This window comes from Podarcis filfolensis, assembly GCF_964270895.1.
Source record: "Podarcis filfolensis genome assembly, chromosome: 15".
Lineage (NCBI taxonomy): Eukaryota > Metazoa > Chordata > Lepidosauria > Squamata > Lacertidae > Podarcis > Podarcis filfolensis.
In genome coordinates, this window is record NC_139618.1 from 21,691,477 (window position 1) to 21,707,043 (window position 15,567).

The 15,567-nt window shown below is 43.8% G+C and overlaps 1 protein-coding gene across 3 annotated transcripts in view; it reads right to left on the reverse strand.

The window, feature by feature from the left end:
- JHY (junctional cadherin complex regulator) overlaps nucleotides 1-15,437 on the reverse strand; it is a 39,289-nt gene extending 23,852 nt beyond the window's left edge. The window contains exons 1-3 of one of the 3 annotated variants that reach the window (XM_083588575.1): nucleotides 15,319-15,437; nucleotides 12,521-12,932; nucleotides 1,466-1,970 (exon numbers count right to left, since the gene is read on the reverse strand). In XM_083588575.1, the coding sequence (XP_083444701.1) occupies nucleotides 1,466-1,970; nucleotides 12,521-12,870 (855 nt within the window). In that variant the 5' untranslated portion in view covers nucleotides 12,871-12,932; nucleotides 15,319-15,437. Of the gene's footprint in view, nucleotides 1-1,465; nucleotides 1,971-12,520; nucleotides 12,933-14,934; nucleotides 15,247-15,318 lie in introns of those variants that run through there. The other 2 variants (XM_083588576.1, XM_083588577.1) reach the window with 2 other exon arrangements.
- Nucleotides 15,438-15,567: the final 130 nt, after the last annotated feature.

The window sequence follows — 15,567 nt, forward strand, 5'->3', positions numbered from 1 at the left end:
GCTTCTCCCATCTGCAAAATGGCAATATTAATAATGGCCTACTAGGAGGTGCACCAATGAGAGCAAAAATAGTGGTGTTTCAAATGTGGGTCCTTCTTGCTATGGGAGATTATTCAGAAAAAGTGTTTTGTACATTTGAAATTTGCTGTGTAATTGCTCAAGCTGCAGCCCTAAACAGACTGAACCATATATCATAATCACTTTTCACATTTCAAAAATAAAGACCTGCTATACTGGAAACAGTGGCACATTCTTAAAGAAAAGATGGTGCTTAAAGTTAAAATCTGCGGGGTGGCATGACTTTAGGCTACAGCACACATATTCCTAATTCTGCAGCAGTGGCAAATATAGAAAAATCAACATATCAACACATCCTTTATCTTCCTTCATTCGAAGTGAGCAATATTTGCCACAGATGAATTCCATATGCAAAATCTGCATGTCCAAATACAGTGGTACCTCGGGTTACATACGCTTCAGGTTACAGACTCCCCTAACCCAGAAATATTACCTCGGGTTAAGAACTTTGCTTCAGGATGAGAACAGAAATCGTGCTCCGGCGGTGCAGTGGCAGCGGGAGGCCCTATTAGCTAAAGTGGTGCTTCAGGTTAAGAACAGTTTCAGGTTAAGAACAGACCTCCAGAACGAATTAAGTTCTTAACCCGAGGTACCACTGTATTGCTGTCAGGGAAAGGAATTGCCAGGACTCCAACTATCATTAAAGCATTCATTCAGTGCCCCCTAGTGTGTGAAGAAGTTTATGTCAAGCTCTGGAGATTAGGACTGATGTAATGTAGAGCATCCTTCAAGGAAATGTCTGATTTGGGAGTGGGTAGGGTAGAAGCATCGTCTGTGAAAAGGATTTCATTTTGTCTAGATTGTACCTTGATTTGTCAAATCCTTTTCACAGTCAATGGATGTTTTTTATATGCAAGCATATCTATGTCATCTGCCACATAAATCAAAACTGTGCCATCCTATACATGTCTACTCAAGAGCAAGTCACAATGAGTTCAACCGGATTTACTCCCAGGTAACCCCCATCTTAAAAATATGTTCATAACCCTGCACCCCATCTGGTGGAAGTCCTGGTGCTAATTTATTTATTGTATTTCTGTCTCACGTTTCTCCCAAGCTGGGACTCCAGGAGGCTTACAACATTCTAAAAACATTGTTTGAAACTCAGCCAGATGGGAAGGGTACAAATAAATTATTATTATTATTATTATTATTATTATTATTATTATTATTATTATTAAATACAAAGTGATAAAAATAAGCTGCTTAATGGGGCAACTTCATGGAACGCAAACCCTCGTTTTATTGGATGGTTTGCAAATATTGCATTGCACACAGCACAAATGAAAGAAAATAAAATCTGAGACATGAAGTGTTTTGAACACACTGACATGTAAATAATTGCTAAGTGCTGTCAGAATGTTCTGAGCAGAGGTCATTCACCTACCTCTTCTTCATGGTCTTCCCTTTGCTTTTTACCATGGCGCTGAAGATAAGAATTGTTCTCTTGGATCGCTAGTCCCAAAGTGAGCTTGTTCTTTTCGACAAAGTCCTTCTCAGGCCTTGGTTTAAACTCTTTCATCTGAGTAGAAGAACTGTCGCTGTGTATACTAGAACAGCTGTTATAATGGCAAAGAACTACTACTTCCTGTTCCTTGTTGTACAAACCACAAGATCCATTGCTGACCTTTGCAGGCTGATCGCAAGAGTTCAAGAGCTCCCTGTCAAACACAGGTGGTCTGTTTTGTGGTCTTTCTTGGTGCTGACGATGCCTGTATACGAATCTGAACTGGGAAGGGCTGCCATTTGAATCGAGGGTGAGAACGGGCAAGTCTTCGTCTCCCTCTGGGGGAGAGCCATCTAATTCGACAAAGCCTACTGCCTTTTTATTATTCTTCCAGTTGGGATTATATCTCAGCTCTGAATACCTGTCCACTGTTTCCTTTTCGTTACTAAAAGGAACAAACAAAAAGGAAGTTTTGATCAAGAAAAGCATCATTTTCAAAGGCTTCTTATTTTACAATCCCAGTCATGGGCCCTAACTATTACAGTGGTACCTTGGGTTACATACGCTTCAGGTTACATATGCTTTAGGTTACAGACCCCGCTAACCCAGAAATAGTACCTCGGGTTAAGAACTTTGCTTCAGTATGAGAACAGAAATTGTGCTCTGGCGGCGTGGCAGCAGCGGGAGGCCCCATTAGCTAAAGTGGTGCTTCAGGTTAAGAACGGACCTCCGGAACAAATTAAGTACTTAACCCGAGGTACCACTGTATAAGAATTTTAAGGTTCAGATGCAAGGAATATACCTGGGTGTTTTAGAGCTTACAATGGCAGGTTATGGTTTTTGTGACAACCAGAAAGCAACTTATCTACAGTCACTTGAAACAATTGCTCCATTTTTGTTAAACAGCAGACGGTGACCAGCAGACACTAAAAATTCACTTATTAGAAGGCACCGGTGATCTGTGTACATCTCAAATCTGTTGGTTTCTGCTTTCCTTCACTGTGCAGCGAAAGGGTTTGTCACGAGACAGGTGTTTACATTCCACAGTCTGTACTGTTGGAGTTTCTCACGGGAAAGGGAGACTGGATGTGACGTACACTGGTTTCCTGTTTTTCACTGTTCTTTGCAGTTTCATTTTGGTGATTCTCTCCGAGCTGTCGAGGAGAGAGGATGCATTTCTCTGCTCCGGCAGAGGCAAGATGTCTTTCTGTAATATAATCGCTTTGAACTTTAAATAAAGCAATATAGAGTATGCAGCACGTACTCCTCATCCTTCTGCTGTGCACGGGACTCTGCTTTAAACTAACACGTGGTTATGGGCCCAGAAGTCGAATCGGAGTGCCGGCAAGGGATCGGAATGCAGAGGGACAGATCGGATCAGAATCTGCTCTGCGTGTCAAGATGATTGATGAGGTATGTGCTACTGCTCCGGGCAGCCTGCCAGCTTCTAGAAAATGGCCTTATGGCTGGACTTTTAACTTTAAAGCCGTTTTGCTGGGAAGAGGCAAAAGGCTCCCAGGCACAAGTTACTATGCTGGGGAAATCGAAAGTAACTTTTAAGTGCGCTTTTGGAATAAGGCAGCTGCAGCAGTGACGCAGCAAGATTTAAAGCAGCATATATGACGCTGAAGGCTAATGCCAGAGTCATGATGGCCCTTCAGGATGCTTGTGGGATTCCAAAGCTCAATAAGAAGAATTACGCGGACTGGGTTCTGTATGCAGAGGCAATTCTGCGGAAAGAGGGTTTGTTTGAGGTGATTACAGACAACCCCCCAGCTCCAGTTACAGATGTATGGGCAGCTAAGGATTCCAAAGCAAGGGGAACTCTTACATTGATAGTATCCCCGGAAGAGCTCTGTCTGTTGCGTGATAAGACCTCAGCCAGAGAAATTTGGGACGCTTTGAGAGAGGCTCACTTAAGGACAGAAGCTGGATCCACTATGTTTTACTTCAACAAGCTGCATAATATGGCTCTTGCTGAAGGTGGAGATGTGCGTTTACATCTGATGGAGATGCAAAATCTGAGACATGAGCTGCAACAGAGAGGACTCAACTTTCCAGAGGCTGTGTATTCTTTCATGATACTACAATCTTTGGGTTCAGGTTGGGAGTCTGTTGCAACCCAGATTGCTGTGCAACCAACAGCTCAGCTAACAGTGGATTATGTTACTGCCGTGATTTTAAATGAAGCAGATCGCCGGGGTGCTAGCTGCATGGGCAAGGGGGAGTCTTCACAGACGACGTCCCATAGTGCAGTGGAACCACCAGATGGCGCCAAAGCTTTGAAGGCAGTGAAATGCTACTCGTGTGGACGTCTAGGCCATATGAAGAGGGAATGCAGATATCCCAGGGCCAAGACAGAGCAGCGCAGCGAAAGCTCATCGCGCGGAAAAGGCCGAGGCAAAGGCAAAGGTCCGGTGTCAAGGACAACGCAGCACAAGGCTATGGTTTCACGCTTCACTCCAAAGGTTGCAGAGGTCCAGAAGACGTCTAGATCTTTCTTCGTTGTTGATTCAGCGGCGACCCACCACATGTGCAACGATAAGAGACTGTTTGTGTCTTTTACACCGCAGGAAGGTGCGATTCACCAGGCGGATGACCACACAATTCCCAGTAAAGGCTACGGAACTGTTGTTCTTCACAGTTTGGACTTATCGATACAGAATGTATTCATGATTTTCATAGAAAATTTGGTCATTTGCATTTTGAGGCAGTATCTAAAATGCCTGCCTTGGTTGAAGGTATGACTATTAAACCCTGCAGGTACCACATGAAGTGCAAAGCATGCGCAGCAAACAAGGTAAGAATGGACTTGCGGAAAGGGCAAATCAGACATTGCTTCAAGGGTTAAAAACCTTGCTGCATGATGCCAATCTTCCAGAGAGTTATTGGGCCGAATCTCTCTCGTGTTTTGTTTACAGTTACAATCGCAGGTTATCTTCAGCGATTGGTTGTACCCCCTATGAGAAGATGTTTGGCAAGAAGCCATACATTAAACACATGAAAATTTTTGGTTCTGACATGTGGGTTCATTCACCACAAAATTCCAAGTTAGACAAGCGTGGATTGCATGGTATCTTTCTAGGTTATCAGAAAGGGTCTTACAGAATAATGATGACTGACTCTAAGGCAATTAAGCTCACGAGAAGTGTTGAGTACAATGCAAAGTGGGGGGAGAATGTGGGAATTTTCCAAAGTTATCCTGATGACGGTGATGAGACTGAGGAAAGTCAAAAGCAGCCACAACAACCCACACCCACTGATGAAGGTTCTGAGTCTGAATCTGAAACTGAATCGGGTGATTCAGAGGATTTCAAGAGTGCGAAAGCCTCTATGCGACCCTCTGAAAGCTCTGATCAAGAATTGGAGGAACCATTGTTCACAATAGGTCGTTTTTCTCCTAAGAAGGAAGAGGAGAGTGTTGAAGACTTAAGGCTAATTCGTAGGTCACAGAGAGCCACAAAAGGCAGACCTCCAAAGAGATTTGCTGATGAATTTGCTACGATAGCAGTAACAGCTGTTAAAAGCTCCAAGAAGGTATTTGAACCTTCTAGTTTCCAAGAAATCCAGGGTTTGGATTCAAAGGAAGCTGAGCCATGGTTAAATGCCATGAAGGCTGAACTTGATTCCTTAGAAAGGAACAAAACATGGGAGCTAGTTCCAGTAGTTCCAGGAATGAAACTGCTTGGAAGCAAATGGGTCTTCAAAGCGAAGACAGATCAAAATGGCAAGATAGTCAGACACAAAGCCAGATTGGTAGCCAGAGGTTTTGCACAGGTACCAGGTGAAGACTATCACGAGACCTACTCACCCACAGTGAGGTATGAAAGCATAAGGCTTATGCTCAAGCTAGCTGCAGAGGAAAATCTACACATTAGTCACCATGATATTAATACAGCTTTTCTGTACGGATCTCTAGATGAATCACTTTATATGCTTCCACCTGATGGCGTACAGGTAAAACAGGGATTTGTTTGTGCTCTGAAGAAATCCCTTTATGGTCTCAAACAAAGTGCACGGTGTTGGCACACAAAACTCACTGAAGTATTGTTTTCTCTAGGTTTTCAGCAAGGGAAAGCTGATCCATGTGTATTTGTCAAAGAGGAGGGGCAAAAGAAACTGTACTGTTTGTTTTATGTTGATGATTTATTATTCTTTTGGAAAGATGTCGCAATGTACAATAACGCCCTAGCTCAACTGAAAGAGCACTTTGACATGAAAGATCTTGGTGAGGTAAACAACTACCTATCTCTGGAAATAGAGAGAGATCAAGATGGTAACATTCTAGTACACCAGTCACGGAAAATTGCTGATGTGTTAAGCAAACTTAATCTGATGGATGCTAACCCTGTAGACACACCAATGACAACAGGTTATCAGATAGATGACACTGAAGAAGCATTTTCTGACACTACATTGTACAGAAGTGTGCTAGGCAAGCTAAACTTCATTGCCAGATGTTCAAGACCAGACATTGCTGTTAGCTGTAATTTGCTGAGCAGACAAGTCAACAATCCTAGTATCAAGGATTGGAAAGCTCTGAAACGCATAGCGCGGTATTTGAAAGGCACTATGCATTACAGACTGAGATTTAACAATCGAAAGTCTGGTGGTCTTGAGATATTTGCAGATGCAAGTTTTGGAAGTGACACTACAGACAAGAAAAGTACGTCTGGAGTTTGCTACATGTACAATCAGGGTCTGTTTGATTGGTCATGCAAGAAGCAAACAACAGTTAGCTTAAGTTCTTGTGAAGCCGAACTGAATGCACTGTCTTATTCACTTAAGGATTGTGAATGGTTAATACAATTGTGCAAAGATATGAAAATTCCTGTCAAATGTCCAATCCGGGTTTACCAGGACAACAAAGCATGTTTAGCTTTGCTGAAGTCTGAAGGTTGTAAGCAAAGCACAAAGCACTTGCAATTAAAGTTGCAGCATGCTAGGGAATGTATTCAGAAGGGACTCGTAACGGTGTCCTATATGCCAGGTAATGAAATTCCTGCTGATGTATTGTCCAAGATTGTATCCAGGGATCAACACTGTACCTATGTGCAAAAGTGGGGTTTGTACTGATATTGTACGAACACGCTGCCCAGTGATGTTCACAGAAAGGGGGAGGATGTTGGTTTCTGCTTTCCTTCACTGTGCAGCGAAAGGGTTTGTCACGAGACAGGTGTTTACATTCCACAGTCTGTACTGTTGGAGTTTCTCACGGGAAAGGGAGACTGGATGTGACGTACACTGGTTTCCTGTTTTTCACTGTTCTTTGCAGTTTCATTTTGGTGATTCTCTCCGAGCTGTCGAGGAGAGAGGATGCATATCTCTGCTCCGGCAGAGGCAAGATGTCTTTCTGTAATATAATCGCTTTGAACTTTAAATAAAGCAATATAGAGTATGCAGCACGTACTCCTCATCCTTCAGCTGTGCACGGGACTCTGCTTTAAACAAACTTAGAGCTTACAATGGCAGGTTATGGTTTTTGTGACAACCAGAAAGCAACTTATCTACAGTCACTTGAAACAATTGCTCCATTTTTGTTAAACAGCAGACGGTGACCAGCAGACACTAAAAATTCACTTATTAGAAGGCACCGGTGATCTGTGTACATCTCAAATCAAGGTCTCTGGCAGCTGGTCTCCAGTACCTTATGTCCTGTGCAGCTAGTACTGCTTTGAAGTTTTTAGGAAAGGAGACAGAAACTTAAGAAAGCTCTGCTGGATAAGAAAAGCTCTGCTGGATCAAGCCAACCATTGATGTAGAGCACAACCACCCTGGCTAGCAGCCTTTGATTTCCTTCCAAGTTGGTGACCATCACTACCTCTTGTGGAGAGAATTCCAAATTTTAATCATGTGCTGTGTGAAGCAGTATACTTTCTTTTGACTGTTCTGAAACTTAAACACAAATTAAAAAAATCCATATTACTGAGCGAGGGTGAGAAAAGGCTTGTGTATGGTCGCACAACTTCATGGCAGAGGTAAAATTTGAACCAGGAGCTTTCAGTGTCTGTTACCCAGGGATGTAGCCAGAGTTGGTCATACTCAGAGCAGACTCTCTGACACTAATCAGAGATGTGGCGTGGCATGGACAATGCAGAAGAGCTGAAGGCTGCTATTGAAGCTTCCTGGTCTTCCATAACACCTCAGCAGTCCCACAGGCTGATAGCATCCATGCCACGCTGTATTGAGGCAGTAAAAGGTAAAGGGACCCTTGACCATTAGGTCAAGTCGTGCCCAACTCTGGGGTTGCGGCGCTCATCTCGCTTTATTGGCCGAGGGAGCCGGCGTACAGCTTCCGGGTCATGTGGCCAGCATGACTAAGCTGCTTCTGGCAAACCAGAGCAGCGCATGGAAACACTGTTTACCTTCCCGCCAGAGAGGTACCTATTTATCTACTTGCACTTTGAAGTGCTTTTGAACTGCTAGGTGGGCAGGAGTGATTGATGCAAAAGGGGCCCAAACCAAGTACTAAGTACATGTGCATGCTTCTATTTCTCAGAGGTCCAATATTTCTCTATTTGCAGTCCTTGTTTTGTTGATTTTATTTAATATTCTAATTTTCTGAGATTGTTAATTCGGGGTTTTCATCAGCTATACGCCATGATCATCACAATTATAACAAATAAAGGCTTGACATATCTCGCTTTGCATGTCATGAGTTTATCTCATATATTAGTTTCACCTTTTAAGTTGAATTACTGAAATAAATGAACTTTTCCACGATGTTCTAATTTTCCGAGTTTCACCTGTATGTGGCACTGGCTTTCCAAATAAGAACCTGGGGTGGTGGATGTGAGACAATTTTTCAAACTGAAATGGGAGCTGGATGTCTTTCAGGAGGGAGTAAAATCAAAGCTACTTTGGCCAATGTCTATACAGGCCAAAAGCTTAACCCTAGGATCAACTGCAATCAGGGCTGGTGCCAAGGATTGGCATGGATGGGCCTCTGTCAAGGGTCCACATCTCAACAGGTGGCCCATGACAGAAGCCTCCCCTGGGTCTGCTCCTCTTTTTCACCATTACAACCTGAACGCCATTTGTCATTCGACCTCTTGCTCTGGCGACCACTAGGAGGAGGAGCTGCCACTTCCTGCTTGCTCAGTGGCTCCCCCTACCTGGGAAGCAAGTAGGTGGCAATGGGAGTGAGGAAGTAAACTCACTGAGGGTGGCCCATGGAGAGTGTCTTGCTTGGCCAGGAGCCCTCGAAAGCCTGGAGACACCAACCATGTACAGTGGTACCTCGGGTTAAGTACTTAATTCGTTCTGGAGGTCCGTACTTAACCTGAAACTGTTCTTAACCTGAAGCACCATTTTAGCTAATGGGGCCTCTTGCTGCCACCGCACCGCTGGAGCCCGATTTCTGTTCTTATCCTGAAGCAAAGTTCTTAACCTGAAGCACTATTTCTAGGTTAGTGGAGTCTGTAACCTGAAGCGTATGTAACCTGAAGCATATGTAACCCGAGGTACCACTGTAAATTATCCAGTGAACTGTAAATTATCCAGTGAGAGCTAGTGTGGTGTAGTGATTAAGAGCGGTAGTCTCATAATCTGGGGAACCGGGTTCGCGTCCCCGCTCCTCCACATGCAGCTGCTGGGTGACCTTGGGCCAGTCACACTTCTCTGAAGTCTCTCAGCCCCACTCACCTCACAGAGTGTTTGTTGTGGGGGAGGAAGGGAAAGGAGAATGTTAGCTGCTTTGAGACTCCTTCGGGTAGTGATAAAGTGGGATATCAAATCCAAAATCCAAACTTCAGCCATAGGAGCCAATTCCATACAATATTTCAGAGGGATGGGCCCCTCCAAAGTTGATGGGGATTGCCATTCAAATTGTGTGTGCACTGTGTCATTTCATCAATTATGTGGGGCGGGGCTTACCTGCCCCCCCCCATATTTTATTCAAGTTGGCACCCCTGACTTCAGCTAATGCCTGCAGCTGGCTAGGCTAGGGACCGGAACACATTATTAATGTCCCTGCAGGTTTATCCGGAGGGTGGTCCAAAACCAGCCATGATTATTCATGAATGCAAATGATATGCACACAGGAGAGCTTTTCTGAAGTGGCATAAGCCCAGAAATATGTCACACTGGGCTTAAAACAATGGAAATGCTTCTAACAACAGAGTGTGATCCTTGCCAAGGCTCATTGTACTGAAATCCAAGAGCATGAGCTCTGCTGCGCCGTGCTGTCTAGGGTCAACCTGGTGAATCCAAACGGGGGTGAATAGATTCATCTTCAAAACAAGACAAAAAGAGGGTCTCTGTCTCTGCCACTCTCTCTCTCAGTAATCCTGTGCCCTGCTTTCTCTGCTGAATAAGGGTTATATGGACTCTCTCTGGAACAACAGATGTAGGGGTTCCACTTCAAATTCCGAGCTCAGAATAGAGGCAGATAGGAAGCATCGCAGGCACAGGGAATGATATTTGTCTCCATTAATGGACTCCATCTGAGCACGTACTGCGATAATTTGGAAGAACATCACATCAAATTTCCATTGAATGAAGAGCTTTGTGCTCTGTCAGAATCCCCCTCCCCACAAAGGCTGGAGCATGTTTCCTACACAATTAACATCCTTTCCCACTTGCAATAAAATGTTCAATAACTAGCCACTTTGCCCATTGAGGAGGTGCATGAAAGCGCACTGTTAATAATTTAACCCTCTTTCCTTTTTGCCATGTTTGTTTCTAAGCGGAGCATGAAAATGGATTGTGTTTATCGTTTTTTGATTCAGGCTTAATTTAATCCTTTTAAACAACAATTATTTTGCATTTACGCAGCATTAAGCCTTCAGTGCACGCAACAAATCCAATTTCTATTTGCACAGAATGGGGAAGTTAATGCACCTCTCAAGGTAAGCAGGGAAAACAAATAACCACTCTGGAATTTTTTAATTTGGCATTTATGCAGTTATTGAATAAAAAAGGCAACTATTTCATTGGCACATCCTCAAAAGTCCTTTAAAATTTATAGAGCCTTCTAGCATAAGCAGATACATTTAAAAATGTGATTGAAGGACTGTATACACACTTGAAACCAATAGAATTTATGCCCATTTTACAGCTGGTAACTTGCCAGTGAGTGCAAGTAGTCTTGTAAGCAGACTGTTTGCATTGCCCAGCCAAGAGATGACCAGAATGTGATTTAAAAATATAAAGGAGGGCAGCACAAGTCTTCAGGCCAGAGAAATAAAATAAGAATGTTGTATGTATTTGCAGAACAAGTTTCCAATACAGCAGGGTCTTTGTCAAGCACAGCTAAAAATCAATTCAATACATCATGCAAACAAATGTATTATGGGAAAGAAACTCAGGATCCTCCTTGTGTTGTTGAAATTCAACTCAACTCCCATCAGCCCTAGACAGAATGGCTAATAGTCAGGGATGATGGGAGTTGTAGTCCAACAACATCTGGAAGGCCACAGGTTAGGGACCCCTGTGATAAAGATTGTGACACACTGTGTTGTTTAGGCTACAATCCTCTACATGTTTACCTGGGAGGAAGACTTATCATTGACTTCAATAAACTTAATTCTTATGTCATAGGACTGCACTGTTAAAAGCATTGTTTTGAAGATAGCACTGTGATCTTAAAGTTAACAAATATGTAGAACAATATTCTTAAAAAAATATTTAAATCTCACTGTTCTATTAGTATCTACAGTTACTGGATTATGATAAGAAATAAGTGTGTCAACTCTGTTTCTATTACAGTCATACCTTGGATCCTGAACGCCTTGGTACTTGGACGTTTTGGCTCCTGAATGCCGCAAACTGTTCCCGTTTGCAAACGTTATTTGGAACCCAAACGTCTGACAGGGCTTCCACAGCTTCCGATTGGTTGCAGGAGCTTTGTGCAGCCAATTGGAAGCCGCGTTTTGGTTTCCGCATGTTTTGGAAGTTGAACGGACTTCCAGAATGGATTCCATTCGACTTGCAAGGTACGACTATATTTGATAACACAAGAGAATGTTCTACTTAGAACATATTGGTCACTAGAAGAAAGTGGAATGCTTCTGCAAACAAATACAGCAATTTTCTTCAGCACTTTTAATTTCCTGGAAGTATTTGTATACCACTGTTTAGGTTCCTAGGCTGATCCCCGTTAAAATAAAATGGGAATAAAATAAACAAAAAATCAAGTTCATATGTAAAACAAAGGACCAGGTAAATGAAAACTGGCAGATTAAAGGTAATCAAAACTTTGAGGTTCATCTCTATGGGTGCTTTTAGACCATCACTATTTTTGTGTGGAATTTAGTCACATGCCAGCAAAATTCAGGCTGTGCAATTAAAGCTGATTTGGAGCTCTTGCGCAACAAATTCTCTTTCCCCTCCCCAAATTGGACCTTTTATGAAGAAGAGAAGTGACAGAAAATTGTACTGGAAAGTATAGCATAACATTTGCTTGACTGCATTGCCTAACTTTGATCCTGCAAAGAAATCAGGATCAATGCACAATAAATAGATGATATAATCTAACTTCCCCGCAAACTTTGAGCAAACAAACCAGGCTAAATGTTCAACGAACAGTAATCAAGAAGCAATCTTTGATTTTTCACTTCTGCACGTAAACAGAATTGCATGCAAGCAGTAGAATCATCTCCACCACTTAGCAAGAAAACAACAACCAGCTTACCAAGAAATCACATGTATACCGTGATAACTTATTACTTGGTAAATGACCGTCTTGTCATTCACTCTTCTCAGTATATGTGATTAAAATCAGGCTGAGACAAATAAAGGAGAATAGGTCTCTGCAGCCACTAGCCATGAAAGCTAAATGGAACGTCCACATAAAAACAGAGTATACCTCAGGAGACAGGAGGGTTGCTACCTTCATGGTCTGCTTGTAGTCAATACCAGATACAGGTCTCTGGACTAGACAGATCTTTGCCTGATCCTGTAGGGCACAATTAGGTTTGTCCTTATATTTTTAACATGTCCTGACCGAAAACAGAAGTGCAGGAATGCCTGTATATTAAAATGCAAATGCTTTACCTTGCATGGCTGCAGTTTTCCTTTCCAGAACCGCTTCTGCTTGGAACTTGTGTTTCTTCTCCATCAGAGACTTCTTCTCCTCCTCCACTCAGACATTTTTCCTCCAGGCTGTCTTCATCTAAGCTGTTTTCGTCTAAGCTGTCTTCTTCCAGCTCACCACCAGACTGGCCCACCAGCACTTCACTTTTGTGGATCCGCTTCTGAAGTTCAAGCTGATACTGAATCTCCTGAGCAAGGCTTTCAGAATCAGAGTCACTCTGTGACAATCCTTCAGATGCCGTTTCCAAAAAGGAGTAATGGACGTGCGGCCGAACTAAACCATTTTGGGATAATGGGCTCTTTGCGTTCATGGTGCAGCGGGGAAAAAAAGTTCAGAATGAGCAGAAAAATCCACTTCACGTGTGTGACCCTTCTGTAAAACAAAGTAAGCAATATCCTAATTATTGCTGTCTGCTCTGTTTCTGAGATGGCTTACAATTATATGGAAAAGAGGTGTGTGTGGACCATATGATCCCCAAAGACCATTTCAACTCTTCAAATTTCCAATGAAAGAAAAGCCAGCATTTAAAAATAAGTAAGTTTAGCGTTTTCAAGATTTTACATTGAAAGCTCAGAACCCCCTGGAATCCTCAAGGTTAAAAACACACACCCAAGAATAGCCATTTTTAATTTTTTAAAAATGTTTTCAAGCTTAAATGTGGAAGGTCTGAAAATCTGAAAGTTGCATGAAAAATGATCAAGCCTTCTAACGCAACTTGCAATAACAATTAAATCATTGTGTATATTCAAGTCATGTAAACACTGCATGTAAAAAAGGGCATTACAGTCTTGATCTGTGTTTTGTGTTTGCAGCAATGGGCCTGAACTGTTTTTGTGGGCAAAGACTCCTCAGCAATCCCAATGGCCTTAAGCACAAGTGATAAAATGTTACTATTGCTTTATCTAAGGCTGTCTATAACCCCCTCTGCATCCATTACATGTTCCATCACTGGTTTTGGAAGCATCATACACATCAGGGGTGCCATCTCACCCTCAGGATTGTGGGTGCTCACGTGTGGGTGATGTCTCATGTCCACGGTGTTGTAGCGACTCCTCTGCCTTCTCCTCCTTTCTGCAGCCACCGAGGCACCCTTTTCTGTGGGGAGGGGCTCAGGCTCAAAAAAAGGGTGCCTCCCCCTGACAGGATGGCTCAGTTGGTTAGAGTGTGGTGCTGATAATGCCAAGGTTGCAGGTTTGATCCCTGTACGGGACATCTGCGTATTCCTGCATTGCAGAGGGTTGGACTAGATGATCTGCAGGGTCCCTTCCAATTCTATGATTCTATGGCTTGCTGGCTGCAGAGGGCGGAGCTGGACCGCTTCTGTCTCGGAGGCAGCGCCACTCCCGCCTGCCAGCTTTTTCCATTGACTTTGTGGGTTCCCGGCCCCCACAATTATATGATTGTGGGTGCCCAAGCACCCACAGCCCCCTGGAGTTGGCTCCTACTGTACACGTCTTAGCCGCAATCCATATCTATCCCGCATCTATCCTGTTGTTCCTTGTGAAATTCTGCCTTCTGATGCATTTCCGCCCAAACCAGCTTCAATTAGAATTGAGAAAAGAATGACCTGGCTGAACTTTAAGCTAGTAATATGCAAACAGCCTAAGGCTGGCACACCTAGGCCTATGTACGTAATCCCCATTCTGCAACATAGGAGTTAGTATTCCTGCATAAGGACCACTCTGTACTTTCTGGAGTGTAAACAAAAGGAAAGCAGTATGTGGTTCTGACCACATTCTTCTCTTTTTCGATGTGGGGCGGGGGAGCAATACCATTAGATCAGAAGCAGCCGTGTAAATTGATCAACCTAATTGAGCAACCTAAGGCCCAATCGCCTTCGAAATCCAGCCCGCGGATGGTCCGGGAATCAGCGTGTTTTTACATGAGTAGAATGTGTCTTTTTATTTAAAATGCATCTCTGGGTTATTTATGGGGCATAAGAATTCGTTCATCCCCCCCCCCAAAAAAATATAGTCCAGCCCACCACATGCTCTGAGGGACGGTGGACCGGCCCATGGCTGAAAAACGTTGCTGACCCCTGTCGTAAGGTCTCCTTGCCTGGAAAAAGGGTACTAAAGATCTATTTGGTCTCAGGGCACAACACAAATGGAATAAAGAAGACATCTCATATGTGGGGTCAGGATGAGAAGGGGTAGTCTATAGCCAAGCCTTTGCTTATTGCAACCATTTAGGCAGCTGGTATCATAAGTTATAACAACAAATTTAAATATATTGATATCTATTTATTACTACTAACTGTGTGCCTTAAGCACACCAGTCTTCCAGGGCAGCTAGCTCAACAAGGCAAAACAGCAATAGCCCAATACAAGCCACCACTGCAAAACCATAAGCACAGACAAACTTTTATACACACATTTTTCTCCCTGCGGATCTGTGATAAACCCTTTGAGTCAAGCTGGTCCCTCCAAACTTGGAGGGGTGGGTGTCCTCTGAGCTGCTCATCGCCCTCCTCCCACCTCTAGGTTCATTTTATAGCTGCATGACTGGCAGAAATTCAACCGGGGAAGCGTTTTCCGCCGCTGCATCCAGGAGAAGCTGCTGCACCTGTTGGACTCTCTGCACCTCCGGCAGCTGGCCAAAGGGAGCAGGACTTCGGAAGAGGTGCAGCTCTTGTTCCCCACTGGCATCATGATGAAAAATGCCCACCCCCCCTTTCCTTCCTGTCTTCTCTCAAGTGATACCTGCTTGCTTCCCCCCACCCCACCCGAACCCCTTTCCCTTTCTGCTCCCCAACTACCTTTCAGCCGCGACGCCGCAGGCTATTCACAGAGCTACTCTCCGCAGCTCCCGCTGCGCCACTAGCGCCACGTCTCCATAGCAACGGTACACAGATACACAGACCTTCGCCGCCCCGCCCTCTCTGCTCTTTCTGGGAAGCTACCAATCCTCCGTAACGGGGGGGGGGGGGGAGAGACCAACGTGGTCGGGGCGGAATGGTACCTTCCGGCCCAAGACTGCGGAGGACGCTCAGCTGGCTATTGGGCGA